This window comes from Lemur catta, chromosome 8 (genome assembly GCF_020740605.2).
Source record: "Lemur catta isolate mLemCat1 chromosome 8, mLemCat1.pri, whole genome shotgun sequence".
In the NCBI taxonomy this organism is placed as follows: domain Eukaryota; kingdom Metazoa; phylum Chordata; class Mammalia; order Primates; family Lemuridae; genus Lemur; species Lemur catta.
The window spans coordinates 22,598,156-22,614,267 of NC_059135.1; the positions used below are offsets into that span (position 1 = coordinate 22,598,156).

Below are 16,112 nucleotides of genomic sequence, written 5' to 3' on the forward strand. Positions count from 1 at the left end.
TGTTTATACCAGCATTATTTATAATGGCCCAAACGTGGAAAGTATCAGAATGTCCATTAATGTAGAATTGGCAAACAAAATATGCAATACCATACAGCAATGAAAATGAACAGTGTAGATGAATTTCATAAACATAGTGTTGAGCAAAAGGAGCCAGGCACAAAAGAATACATATGGTATGATTCCATTTATGTAAAATACAAAAATAGGCAAAAATGATCTTGTTCAAAGTCAAAATAAGGATTCTGATAGAGTGATGTGAGGAAGAAAAAAATGAGAAAGGCTTCTGCTATTTATTTTTAAAATTTTCTGGAGAGTGATGAGTTTAAATGGGTTACTACTCCCCTAATAGAAAGAATACATTTAAGATCACAATAAATTTATGCAATATTTTATGTGATTTAAAATGTAAGCATTATCTAGTGCAAATGACTAATGCTATGCTATTGTTAAGCAACTAATAACTTTTTACAAATGTTGGTCATGTTCCACAGATGTTATCATTGTCATTATAATAATCAAAACATTTGAATTTCCACTATGTGTTTAGCACTTTTCTTTGGCACTAGGGATGCAGAAAGATGTACATCATGGTTCTTATCCTTGAGGGACCTACAGTAAGATAGGGGAGACAGGACAAATACACAAAGGAATAAATGCGCCGGTAATGTAGCATTTGTTCTATGCCAGATGAGTGGTTCAAATAATCGTTGTTATGGGAGTTAGAGGAAGGAATAACCTCTAAGAACCAGGTGGTCATAGCAGACCTCTCAGAGGAGCTAGGATTTGAACTGAAGTATAAGGAAAGCTGAGAATTGTAGTGGACTCTGAAGTATATATTAATACGTTGGAATAGTGTAACAAGACTTACTGAACTCCAGTCAATTGAAATAAAGATATTTTTGCTATTGTTTTCTATCTTAAGCTGATTTTCAGCCAATGGATATGATAATTTCTTCTTGAAATTGCCTTACTCTGATCGAAAAACTGTCCACTCTTACTTCCTAGCATTTGGTATCCGCATCCATGAGCTTTTGACTCTGATCATTGAGCTGAAATACAGAAGGTTACATCACTCATTTACATTATCACCCTCTACCCCCTCCCAATACAAATGTGACATTTCAATTTTGCACACTTCAACTCTCCTTAAATCATCTGTATAAAAACTTCAAAGCTTGATTGATGATGAATGAGCCATTGTCTCCTCAAGCACCCGGTTCTCATTAGCCTTTAGAGTCTCAGCTTATTAATAATGAACCTTGAGGGCTGACCCAGTGAGGTAGCAGCAATTCATTGTGCTCCCAGCTGAAAGGTCTGGGTTTGAGAAAGATACAGGAATCTCTGGACCAAGTCCTTACCAGAGATGATGTATTAAGTATCACAGGTGGATGATGTGAGCTATATTACTTCTGTATCATTATCTGACAACAGACTTGTGTGGGTTAAGGTGATGACAGTAAGAAAGATACATTGCTTTATGTCTGAGAAAGTCCTGTAACTCTTTCCTATAGCTTCATTTAATTGGCTTTGCCACTTCAGGTTTTGACTTCTTGATAGTGCCCTTTGGCTTAGATAGGTAATATAAGTCTGATATATGCATTATTTAGATGCCCCCACTGTAATTAGACAAGTACAATATTTCTAATTTTATTTATTTTTTATTTTCATTTTAATTCTAAGGTTGACCTGTAAAGGCACCCCTGCAAAACAAGACATTTAGATATACAACCAGGGATTGAGGTTAAGTATTTCATTCCTATTAGATCTCGCTGATATCATTATGGTTGGTAGATTTGTGAGCAGAAGTAAAATGTTTACTATTGATATCAATCATATAGACTATGAAATATGGCTAACTGTATTTAAAATTATAATCTTTATTTTGGAAAAAAAGACATTCCATCTTATTTACGAAATAGTTACAAATTGTGCATGGGGTCAAAGCAATTTTGTGGACTTCTTAAACCTTGTAAGGAGGTCACATTAATCTCTATTTTCAGCAGGGATGTTACATCACAATTAGGCTATTTCACATAGGGCAGAGAAAAAAAGCCATGATTCAGTATTTTACCACATATTCTTTAGAGAGAGAATATATTTGCAAAATGTCAAGGATTCTGTTAATGGGCACTCATCCCCAAATTCACCATAATAACTAGCATTTGACAAGAAATGAAGAGTACAAAAGAAGTCCTTTAACTAACACAAACATTTCCTTCTTTATTGGACTCATGCAAATGGAAATCAAGGGAAGAAATTGTCTGATGGCCAAACTTTGTGGATTGGAAGGCTGAGACAAAAGTACTTTATGTCTTCTTTCAAATGTCACATTGGTATTTTCTAAATAATAATTTAAAGGCAATATGAGGTAGACATTGTTCAATATAAAAACATGCTCTTAGGCTTTTGTGTAGCATATGCTAGATAATTTGTATGGGTTTGGGGGAATTTCATCTGTCAAGGATAGCTCAAAATCATCATTATTCACCTGGTAACTAATAATTGAGTTTGGTGCACAAAATAGATTTGGGGATAACAATACCTTATAAATATCAAATGTACTGTCTATAATAATTTTGTACATTATCAGCTATAAGCATTTTATATAATAAAAACTATTACCCTTTTAGCTTATAAAATCTCTAATCATAGAATTATATATATTAATATATGTATGTTTTTTACTTATACTCAAGATATTATATATAGATTTTTTAATTAAGCAAACATTTGTTGTGTATCCCCTTGTTCCTTTAGCATAAGATTAGAAACTTGGGATATAGCTTTGAGCAACACAGAAATAGCTTCTGACTAAATGAAACACACAAGCAGTTAAGATGAGGTAGAGTGTGTTTATGGAAAAAGATAACTTTTATTCTTACTTTAATTTGGTCACAATGTAATTTAAAATTAAGAACTACAACAGAACATAACCTGTTAATGTTAGTGGCAAATTCCATGATACATTTTTTTTCAAGTTAAATCTAAAAAGGATTCATTAACTGTTGCTCCAAGTTTGATGCTATAGGTACAGCCATGAAAAGTATGTCTTGCCTTCATGGAGCTTAGTCTAATTATGTTTCAGTTACAAATAGTGTGTTAGATATAAGTTAAATTCAACATATCGGAGAGTAGTATCAATTATAATTTAAATACAAAAAGATTCATGACATCTTCTACTTGACCTTCATGTATTAATCTAATAGGAAATGTTTGAGACACAAACATATTTAAGTGTTTACTGGATTTTTCAGTAATGAAATGGTACTTTTTCCACAGATGTCATATCAAATATATCTTATTATATTTAACCATGACATTTATTAAGAAGAGACAGTTCTGTTTTGTGAATTTGCTGGAAATATTTTGATATAATAAGAAAACTCAAAGTAGTTTTTTTCTACTAATTGATTAAATGACCAAGAATCTGTCTCTCTCTTGATTTACTCTGATATATTTTCTACAGTGCAAGTGAAATACAATGGAATGAGATTACTTTGAGATCATTCATTTATTCAACAATTTTTGATCTCTATACTCATCCAGGTTTTGTATATCTCTGAATATCAATTAAATTTGTGCCTCAGTTGCCTATCATCCTTAGATTAGAATTTTTTTTTCCTGGTCTTAAAATTTAATTATTAGTCACTTTATTTCATGTTAGTGACAGAGAAACTATTGGTGTAACACCAGTGAATCCTTCCAATAAATATTTAATAAAATTGTGGAAAGCTTTGCTGTTCTTTGGTGTTACCAAGGGTAGATCTAAATACAGCCAGACATTTTTGTGGTATCCTATTGGATATACATCTTACTAGCTTTTCTAGGCCAAGTTAATTTAAAAAAAAGATAAAGTATACATTAAAATGCTCCTATAAATGTCAGTGAAAACATACATACTCTGATTATGGGGTTTTGACTTTCAAGAGAAACATAAACAAGAAAACACCTATTTTCAGGGAAAACACACATATAGACAAATAAACTATTCATCATTTAATGCTAAAAGTTTATAAATCCTCCTGACGAGAATTGCTAGCAGATGCTGTGTTTTGAATTTGGGATGATAAAAGTATCATCTAGATTGATCATGATTGTATCTTAATTTGAAATTTTAACATGTAAGATTATACCTGAATTATTATAATCTCCTTTCTAAATCCCTTTTCCAAGTATAAGCCAAGCTCTTGAACAGAATATTTCTAAGAAGCAAATATCCACATTCAGGGCAGATTAATATTGTTGAAGAAAGGTATTTGATAAGATTATTATTCAATGTAATATAATCTGATTTTACTTGAAAAATGTTAGATAGGAAGTTGGAGACAGATGCTGTGTTCCTTTGTATGAACTATCTGAATTAAAATGTGTGACTCCTGAAATACAGACCCTTTCCATAATGTTTGAGCTATTACCTTTTCCTTTCGTTTTTTTTTTAGTAGAACTTTTCTAAATGTAGACTGAAAAATAACCTTCATTTCCTGGATAGCAGTCAAAATCTCCTTTCTTTGTCACCTAATGGAGAATTATTCCTAGAGCAGAAGAGCATCACCTAATGTCTCATGAGAAAGCTATTAGTGTGAGATCGTCACATTTCTTAGATAGAAACTTAATGCCAAACATTAATGTAGAAATCCATTTTCACAATCTTTCTTATGTCTTACATCTCCCTTCTGCTTTGATGAAGGTTGTATGATTAGGTCATGAAAAATAATAAACTGGGTTTTAGAAGTAGAAAGATGATCTAATTTCTTTTTGTTTCTTTTTTTTTTCACCTGAGAAAATGGAACCAATAGGCAATGAAAGGATTGATGATGAAAATGGGAGTGACTCTAAATGTTGAAAGCGCTGCAATATCAAGGTTAATCGGGATTTTATACATGCAATGCAGTAAGGCACTTGAGTGTTTCCACAAATCTCACTTCTACAAATACCCTTCTAGGGGTGCCACATGTTCCTTTTGTTGTTTTATCTCCTTTTTGGCTTAAGATGAATTTTAAAAATTTAGCTTGGAGTCCCACAAAACAGAGATGATTTTCCAGAGGCTACCATGGGAACAGAGTTGGTTGCCTTTCCAATATCCATGCCCGTCTTCTTTCTCACTAATATCCTTGCTGGTTTGGGTTTTGCTTGAGTAGCATTATGTCCACCTAAACAGTCATAGTTCTTTACTCAGTGTCTTTTGCAGAAAGGGTAGCCATAAGATATTGTTCTGGCCAATGACATGCAGACATTATCCTTGAGGAGAGCATTTATTCTCAAACAGAAAGTCAGAGCTTCATTAGGAGGAAGTCTCTTGCTTGCTTTTCTGTCTTTATCCTGCCTGCAATTCAGGACAGATGTGTTTAGATGAAGCAGCCATCTTGTGCCTGGAACGAATAATACCAACGCACTGAGGATGGCAGGACAGATAATGGGTACTGCAGAACATCTGAACTGATATCTGCAGTTGCCTCCTATAGGTTTCTTATTATGTGAACAAAATAATCCCCCATCTTGATAAATTGATATTAATTGGGTTTTTGTTACTTGTAACTTAATACTTTATGGACTGAGGCAAGATTTCTCTTAAGTTGTTTTTGTATTGGACAAGAGGGGAAAATGCAGTAGATATTGGGGAAGAAGGTGCTATGTGTATGTCTAGCTAATTTTCTCAAATAATTAGAACAGAGGTTATATCTTACTTTTTTTCCCTAGACAACTTAAACCTATCTAAAAGAGAATCGATGTATGTGGTCAGACACTGTTTGTGGGGGACAAATTAGCTAATTAAGGCCAGTGTTGCAAAATAGAGAATCAAGTAAAAATTGGATTTAGTGCATTTTATCCCACAGCCATGCCCTTTTTCCAATGAACCATTGGGTTTTTATTACTTCTTGCTTTGTGTTATTCTAAAAAACAATTGGCAATTCTATTGATTTCATTTGAGATGACAAAGAACATTTTTGTGATTGAGGCATTAATTTTAGCTTCCACTTTGTACTAATTACTTACCTACTGATTCCAGCCAATGTCACATTGGCTGAGAGGATCTTTCTTAAGGGAGATTTGACAACTTTTACCAAAAGTCTGAAAAATATTCACACTTTGGTACCTTGGAATGTCATTTGTGAGTATTTATTTTAAAGACTAATCAGAGATAAATAAGTTAAATGACCAAAAACAGGGGATTGGGTAAATAATTACTATTTAATTAATACTCTGGCATAACATATTCTCATTAAAAATAACATAGCATAATAGTTAATTACCATTAAATACTCACTGTATAATTAAAACCAGCAGATTGTAAAATATTTATATGCAATATTATTCCAATTGCAGGAAAAAAAGAAACCGAAAAAAGACTGATAAAATCTAGACCACAATGTTGAGAGTGTATTTCTCTGAGTATAGCATGAGTGGTTGTTTTTTACTTTAATGTTTTTCAATCTTTTCAAATTTCTGTAATCAATGTACATGAGTCAATGAAAGTATTTAAAAAATTCTCATGGCTATATGTAAGTTAGCAATGTAGATTAGCAATGTAACTAATTTAACATTGAAATTTTTAAGAGCAGAACATTTTTATTGACTACCTTTTCATCAACAAACAGTTTCACAACAAATTTGTTTGTTTGTTTGTTTGTTTTTAATACAGAAATCCTAAATGGTGGAGTCTATGTGGATCAGAACAAATTCCTCTGTTACGCAGACACCATTCATTGGCAAGATATTGTTCGGAATCCATGGCCTTCCAACTTGACTCTGGTGTCAACAAATGGTAGCTCAGGATGTGAGTAGCATTATCTTTTCTAATGTCTCAAGATTTTATTCTACCTAATGTGAAGATGAATGTCTTATATTTATCATGCCATTAATATTTTATACTTTGCAGCCATTGAAATGTTCAGTTACATGAGACAGAACAAAAGGCTGACCAATCTTTCACTTCTAATTAATTCTCTTTTTGGAATGATGTTTCCCCTTTACAAATTCTCATTTTCTTAACATGTTCTTCATTGCTCACCCTAAATTGCTTTATCATCTTTCCAATGTCCAAACATATGCCCATTGTCCATAAACTTAAGGCTGGTATCTAATTACTGCTTCAATCCTTTATGACCTATACACCACTGAGACAAAGGTAGTAGAACAAAAATGCACCTTCCTAGTCACTGTAAGTTTTTCAAATTAAAAAAAACTAGTGAAAATTTTAGAATTCTTGAGCCTTCAGTTGTCCCAAAAGCCTTTATGTTAATACTTTATGATAATACAAAACATTACAGAGTGGAGAAATATAGATTTCATATAGAAGAAACATATGTTACATTCTGATTTTAGTCATTAGTCTAATAAACTACTGAGTTTCCCATTCCTAAAATGAATATTGTTTCCATCAAAGAGAATTTATCAGATTCAAAATGTTTAATATGATTAAATGATAAGCAAATAATATTTGAACTATCATTAAAACCTTTGAAAATTATTCTGTCTAGAATCTGTTTCATTTTCATAAAGCAGGCTATGTTGTCCCACATTTATTATTACTGACATTTATATGAGAACAGAATCTTTATCAGGTGCTAACCTCGGTTTTATATTTCTCATCCATTATTATATATTTCCCACCTGAAATAATAACTGTCTCCACATAGTTCAATAATTATTTGCTATAGTACTGATTGTGTTATGACATTTTTGTGGAAAATCAAACTCCAAGGGGCAATTATTAAATTTTATGATGGCCCTAATAATATAATAGGGAAATATGAATATATTTGATCAAAACTGACATCTATGTTTTTAATAAATGGCTAAAACTTTTTTTAAAAAGTAGAGTAACAATTTTCTTGTCACTTTTGAGCAGAAATTTGTATGAGATTTTTGTCTTTACAATATACAAGTTGCCTACCTTGTAAAATTACACGTGAAAAAAAATTGAATTTGCTCACACTAACATAGCAAATGATGTGCTTCAGAAATGGCTTCTATTTTCAGTCTGCCCGTACTATGGTACAAATTGTATTTGTGGAGAGAAAAGCATATTGGTTGGATAAGAGGAAGGCCTGCTGACTCTCAGCTTATCAGATTGACTAGCCTGTAATGCATGAATGAGATCAGGCAAGAATAAAGGCTGAGACAGAAGCCAAAAGGGAATTGTGCCCAGCAGCCTTACAGGATTTGCAGCAGAAAAGATCTGAGGGGTTTGCAGCACTTTCACAGATGGTATCTCTTTATGCTATTCTTTTTGAGGACAAATTGGTATGGTTGTGCTTATAATTAGGCAACTGTGGCTGCATTGTTTTTTGCATGTAAATAATTGCAGGTGCAAAAATTATAAGTGTGGAAGAGAGTCATAACCAATGGCCCTTTACAAATTAATCACCAATGTCTTGTCAAAGTTTTATAGTTTGCAGAGTAGTTCTATTTGCTGACACATTGTATCCACTCCTAACACTATAGCTGATAATAATGAATTGACTACTCTTTGAATATTAGTTTTCTATGATTTTATCCTGAGTCAGTTTATTTCTCTACCTTCTCCCTGTGAATGACCTTAGGCACTCTCATGGTTTTAAATGAAATCTCTAAACTGATGACTCCCAGAACTACATACCTCCAACCAATCCGTCACCAAGCTAAAAATTCAGTGGTCATCATTGTCTTCACTTATTCCTTGGTTCTTGAAATTTAGTTAATCAATAAATCATGCTGATTTTTGTCCATTTCTCGATTACATATATTTATTATTATGATTGCCCAAGTTCAAGACTTTATCATCTGTTGCCTGAGTTACTGAAATAATCTTTGAATTCCTCATGTTTTTGGAGGCCATGAACACTTTTGGCAGTCTGATGAAACCCATTGACTCCTTCTTATAACATGTTGAATGAATAAATAGGCACAAAATAAATACCTTAAATCATAAATGCATAACAAGCAATAAATGTATAAAAGAAATTATACTGGATTACAAGGAAAATGTATTGAAATACATTTATGAACGTATGAATGTAGTTTAAACATACAGTGGAATGTTATTCAGCCTCAAAAAGGAAGTAAATCTAATCACATGCTAAAATATGGATAAACCTTGAGAACATTGTGCTAAAGGAAATAAGCCAGTCACAAAAAGACAGATATTGTATGATTCCACTTATCTGAAATATCTGAAGTGGTCAAACTCACAGAAACAGAATATAGAATGGTGGTTGCCAGGAGCTGAAAGTAGGGGTAAATGGGGAGTTGCTGTTCGATACATATACAGTTTCATTTTTGCAAGACTGAAAAAGTTCTGGAGGTTATGTTGCAAGACAATATGAATATACTTAACATTACTGAGCATACACTTAAAATGGTTAAGATGGTAAATTTTCTGTTATATTTGTAATTGATGAAAGTCATTAATTTTAATAAGAGATTAATGAGAATAATAATGTAATATTTCCCCATTCAAGTTCAAGGACCTCCTAAATTCTTTCTATAACCTCTTTAGGTATCCAAGTCCTCCCAGTTAAGAGCCCATGCATGCATTTAATTGTTTTCCTTGCATCCAGTCCTGACAAATTCACCTGACAAAATGTCTACGAGAGCACTATTTAATGGAATCTAACCATGACCCTGTCTAAAAACCTTGCCACTGTGGCTGACTAATATAGGATCAAGTCTAAACAAAACCAAATGGCTTGCAGTTTTCAGCATATTCCTGCCTATTTCTCAACTCTGTGGTTTGAGTTCTTACAGTTTCTTTGTTTGTACCACCCTTCCTCTTCTGTTTACCAGGTTAAATTTTAATCATACTTTAAGATGTTTATAAAGTATCATCTTTTCTAAGAAGTGTTCTCTTCTTCAGGTTTAGGTAACTTTTCCCATGTGACCCTATAAAGACCAGAGATAAAACCTAGCGTTCTGTCTTACATTTTAAAATGGAAACTCCTTGTGGACAAGGGCCAATTTATCATTCTGTCCTCTGTTTGTAGCATATAACAGATGGATAACAGATATTTACTGAATGACTAGATAAATAAATAAATAAGTCCATGTCTTTGTCTATTTGAGCTGCTCTTCAGAATACCTAAGACTGGGTAATTTATAAAGAACAGAAATTTATTTCCTCACAGTTCTGGAAGCTGGGAAGGCCAAGATCAAGGCACTGGCATCTGGTCTGGTGTATATGGTAAGAGCTTGGTCTTTGTTTCCAAGATGGTGCCTTGAATGCTGCATTCTCTGGGGAGCAGAAGAGTGGAAGAGAGTAAACCCACTCCTACAAGCCCTTCTTATGGCAGCATTGATCCATTCATGACTTAAACACTTCCCATTAGTTCCCACCTTCCAACACTATCTCATTGGGGATTAAGTTTCAACATGAGTTTTGGAAGGGATAAAAACATTCAAACCATAGCACTTTATAAATAGGAAAATCAAATGAATCTAAGTTATATTTTTTCTACTCATTAGTCATACACAAAAGAATGAATGTGAAATAAAAGTTGCAATCCAGAGATGGGTAGTTTATCCACTTTTAGTCTTTTTCAGGTAAAGACAGCAACATGTGCTTAAATTATTTATCTATGTGCTTAAATTAATTTATACTTATATAAGTTATAATTCTATTATATTACATTTATGTTCTATTACATTATACTTATAGAAATTATAAGATAAAATATATGTGCCTACTTTTCCTTTAGTGTTTTGGTAAAGAGACTAATTGTTAATACTTGTGATTCACACAAGGCAAATTACATGAGGCAGTTAAGAATAGTTTTTCTTAAGTAATATTTGGCAAAGTATTTCTTAAGGTACAGTATTAATTCTTAATGCAAAAACTTTTGAAGAGCAACCTGGCTTTTTCTAACCTTTCTTCTGGGTATAATTGAAACAATGTAGAAAAAGTCTGAAGTATCTATGAAAACAATTATAAATGATACTATTCCTTTAAAAATATATGATTTATAACCAAGTTGTATTTTCCAAAATGGACTTGAGGTATTTCAATCAAAACTTCAGGAGGGTTATGGAGAGATCTCACCCTCTTGATGAGATCTTGTTTCTCATATAACCCTAGCAGGATTTATTATCTAACATGCTAACATTCTTGGATAGGTGCATCAGTAGGGCTTATTCAATAAACTAACCCTTCAAAGTGAAAAAAATCATACAGTGAAGGATGTGTTGTTTACTTGGAGCACTATAATAATGACCCCATCATCACAAGAATATCAAAATTGAATAAATAAGTTGCCCTTTGGAAATTAAGCAAATGGGAATATATAAGAACATTAATGCAGAAAAATAGACAATAATATTTCCCAACAGAAAAGATTGTGTAGTTAAGCAAATGGATTCAGGTGCCAAACTGGCTTGTTTGAAACCTAACATTGTTGCTTCCTAGCTATTTGACCTTGAGCAAGTCATTTTTGGCCTTGGTACTTCCATTTCCTTGTGTTGACAGGAGAAGAGTGTCAAAAGATGAGCTGAGCTGAGAGCTAGGCTGCTAGGCGACAGAGTGGTCAATTCAGACAACAAACCAGAATGAAAGTAACAGCCAAGCTTTTAATGACTTACTGTGATAGTATAAGCAAGAGGCTAAACGAGAGAAAGCACCGACTCCTCCACTGTCTCATTTTTTCCCCCATGAAACAGTGCCAGGTGAGGGTCAGATGAGTCAGATGGATCAGCAGACAGGGGGAATTGTCTCACTGCTGTGAGGGAGCCTCAAACAAAGGCTCTGGAAGTTTTATGGACCTGGAGGCTGGAAGGAAGGAGGAGGGAAGGGTGAGAGGGAAAACCACTGAGTACTGAGAGGGGTAAAAAGTGGCTTCCAGGTCCCTCACCTCCTCCTCACAAGGACCTTTTGGCAAAAGTGCCTAGGGAACGGCTCTGTCAAAAGCCCTTGTTAAAGAGACCTCTGAATAGGGGTGCCTGAGCTAGGAATGTAGATATGCCTGAGAGTGTGGCTAATCAGGGGACTCCCCATAGAGACCACAGCACACTGGCTGCACACCCTGTCTGCTGTGGAGAGGGCAGCTTTCCCCATAAGGCCTGCCAGGGAAAGCCTGTAATTGCCCTGCTCTGGCTTGAAAGATCACACGTAGGGGTTTTGGCCAGGATCTGTTATTGTCAACTTCATAGGGTTCTTATGAGCAATAAGTGAGTTAATATGTGTCAATCTGAGGGTGATTCTTATGAAAAAGAACTAAAGGGACTTCTGATTATAATTTTGTGTATGAATTGACCATATGTGGAAAAAAGTATTTTTGGAGTATGTGACAGTTGTATTTTCAATATACATGTGTTGATTTTGTATGTGTCTGCATTTCAAGTATGTTTTAGTAACCAGAAGGTAGTCTCTCTCATAGCTTTATCTCCCCAAGACACTTAAAAGAACAAACCGCAGTTGCTCCAGATTCTAGAACCTTTTTCTTAGATCATATCAGATGCACCACTCATTCTCATTTGCTTTCTAGGACCAAATACTAGCTAAGTGGGAATGTGGGAATCGGCAAATTCATAGATAGCACTACATTCACAAACATAATTCCAAGACTAATCAATTTTTAAACCAGATGTTCTGCCTGCATTAAAACCATTAGTTTTAAATATTATATTCTTCTTTTAATGACTCTTACATTTCTTAGTAATTGTCCATTTCTAACTAATATTGCACATTGTGTTCTATTATGGCTAACTTTCTTGAACTAGAAAAGAATTTTCTCGAAATAGAATAGAATTAAGCATGATTTATTACTTTACCAAGTTTTGTTACTCCAATATTAAAATATTTACATAAAATAGATGCACTCTTCTAAGTTTGGACATTTTTTTTCTAAGTTTGGACTTCTGTAGTTAAGTAGAAGAAAAAGTAGCAAGAAAATTTACCTATAAATTTTAGTACAGCTTTGGTTTGGTTTGTGTGTATCATACATGTGCATATCTAATTTTATGTATATATATACATACATATATATATATACACGGAACCAAATCTCACATAACTGCTTTTAAAATATATTTAAAAAATAAAAGCTTGGCCAGGCACGGTGGCTCACGCCTGTAATCCTAGCATTCTGGGAGGCAGAGGCGGGAGGATCCCTTGAGCTCAGGATTTCGAGACCAGCCTGAGCAAGAGCGAGACCCCGTCTCTACTAAAAATAGAAAGAAATTAGCCAAAACAACTAAAATATATACAAAAAAATTAGCCAGGCATGGTGGCGCATGCCTGTATTCCCAGCTACTCGGGAGGCTGAGGCAAGAGGATTGCTCAAGCCCAGGAGTTTGAGGTTGCTGTGAGCTAGGCTGATGCCATGGCACTCTAGCCCAGGCAACAGAGTGAGACTCTGTCTCAAAAAAAATAAAACTAAAAATAAATAAATAAATAAGTAAATAAAATCTCAAAATGTGAAAAACTTCAGAAACAATAAATGAACCCATACAAATCCAAAAGATAGCTTTTTGAAGAGACCTATAAAATAGGATTTTTTTATGAAACTGATTTAATAAAAAAACTAGAGATCTAAATATCACTTATGAATTCAGATGCAATTATTCTCAACAAAATGAACAGATCTAGGAAGGCATTTTAAAAAATAATGCACTAAGATCAAGCGGCAGTTCTGTTGTCTCTTTACTACTGTTAATGAAAAAGCAAGGATTTGCACCTGACCTATATCAGAGAGGGCTTTCATTGCTATATTTGTAAGGAGGATTTCCAGGTTGACAGAAGTTCATCTTAAGAATTAATTTTAACTTAATTAAGAACATTACAAGGAGCAAGCATAGTACATTTGCTAGCTTGGTTTCCTTCTCCCTTAGTTCCTTGAGATGAAAGTGCATTGTTTCACCTTTTGAGTAGATTTTTCAAAATAGATCTTTATTTTCATCATATGTGATAGGTTTCTCTTAATCAACTTTTTCATCAAATAATATATATACATAAAGTTAAAGAAATATAATCCCTGCTTTCTAGAAAGTGATGTTTATTCCTCAGCAGTACTAAACTTCACCTCCAGGTGGCAAAACAGCATTCTCTCATAATGACCCTTTCTTATTAATACTTAGCTCATCTCAGTCCTCATATTCATCATGCATTATGTGTGTTATTTTATTACAAATCATTATATATGTGAATAAAGACAAATATATCAAAATAAACACATTTGTATGTAATAAATACACGAAAAGTAAACATTTATATAAATGTGTACACACACACATATATACACCTTACTGGTATCAACAGCTTGCGACTATGAATTAGTTTCTACTTCCCTTTTATATATAACTCACCTAAAATCTGGAATAAATTCCATAGTATCACCATTCTGCCCTTATTCTTTTATTGCCAATCCTCCAGCCTCTGCTACCAATGACTCCAGTCAATTCACAGCTGTGCCAGGCGCTCCCTCAATGGCTCATAAGAGCCAGTGTGCCTGATTCCTTCAAAGCACAGATAATACCAATTAGTAACATGAATTTGTTAAGAATGGTTATTTGGGGAACAGAGAGGCCCAAATTTGACTTCCATGTCCCTGTTCAATGTCTTGCAGGTGAAGATATGCCCCACTGCTGAGACGTCTGATCATTTAGAGACCTGAAGGACTAACCCCTTTAATTTCCAATAGGTCTTTTTGCCCTTTCTTCAGGTCAAGGCTCATTTCATTTTCTGTTTCTGAATTAGTGGAAACAATGTAACAATTTGTAATGTCACAATGCCTACTCTAGGCATAGAATATGTCATGGCTCCCTTGGACAAATTTTAATAGTACATTTCCCAAAGCATGGTTTTTTTAGTCTCAAATTATTCCACATGTCTGTGATGTGCTGGTAAATGTTTAGTAACTACTCTTGAAAAATCAGAAGCAAAAAGCCCCAATTTCTTGAACTGATTGTCATGGTATAAAGATTCCTAACATCATCCCTTTCAAGTAATCAGTGTGGATTTTGGAAGAGATACCCAGGTAGCACATCATTATGTAGCATTTCCACCATACATTTCAACATATGTAAATAAACTCAATTACATACGTAATAGTAAAATATGGTAAATTAGGAAATAATGAATTTTGAGTATTAATTACCTTTGTTTTAATAAAATTTAATTGTGGGTTTATATAAGTATATAATAAAATTTAATTGTGAGTTTATATAATTTAATATTTAATATGGCTGTGTTTAACAACCAGCTCTCAAAATTCTAAAAAATCTAACTGTTGGCTCTTCACACTGCGTACTGCCATGTGTGAATATCAACAGCTCTGTAGAGGTAATGCGAGGCTAGGCCCAGTTCAGTCGCTTATCATTTTCCTCTATAATGATGCAAAGAGAAAATTAGGCCAGCACATCATGCATGGTATGAACTGATTGTAGCCCCTGCTCTCTTGTGAGCAAATGCTGAATCACACATACACACACGTATACACACACATACGTACTTCAAGAAAGAACAACCTCTTTAGGGATAGGGCAGTTTAGCTTAAAATTTATGAAGGGAAAATATCTGACACTTCAGGGTCATTTTCTGATAATATTTTTCATTTAAATTATTAAACAATATACTTAAACTGTGCATTAGTATTAACTTTCTCATTCCAGTTTTCTTCAATAATGAGTAGTCTTTACTTCTACTTGCCTAAAAGGCTTACAGAAGTGGTCCCTCTCAGAGTAAACAAGAGTTTCTGCCCCAAAGATTAACTCTGCTGTACCCCACAGCGTTTGCTCCAGCTCTTAAAATGCCAATTTTCCACCTTCAGATATTTTTAGATTCGGTTTTGATCAGTGAACATTAAATCTTCTTTATGACTATAGCTTGTTGGAAGAAAAATTATTTGTACACAAAGTGACCAACAGAGACGTGGTGTAACATTGTCTAGCACTACACAAGGACAAGGTTCTTTATGTCTACAGGTAACCAGATTAATGGTTTCCCAATTTGGGCATGTAGCAGAATCCACTCCCAGAGATTCTGCCTGAGTAAGCTTTGTATAAAGATGATCATCTGGCTATCTTCAAAGTTCTGTTGATTCTAGGGACAGGTGAAAGTAGCTCTGGCTTAATATAATATTTTTATACTGGTAAATTGATTAGCAAAGCCTACCATGATACATACATTTTAGGCCATATGGTGG

The 16,112-nt window shown here is 33.8% G+C and overlaps 1 protein-coding gene across 4 annotated transcripts in view; it reads left to right on the top strand.

Annotated features, from left to right (window-relative positions):
* ERBB4 (erb-b2 receptor tyrosine kinase 4) overlaps positions 1-16,112 on the top strand; it is a 1,045,679-nt gene that overhangs the window by 688,947 nt on the left and 340,620 nt on the right. For all 4 annotated transcript variants that reach the window (XM_045559045.1, XM_045559047.1, XM_045559044.1 and 1 more), the window contains exon 4: positions 6,644-6,778. In XM_045559045.1, coding sequence (XP_045415001.1) covers positions 6,644-6,778 — 135 coding nt within the window. The remainder of the gene's footprint in view (positions 1-6,643; positions 6,779-16,112) is intronic.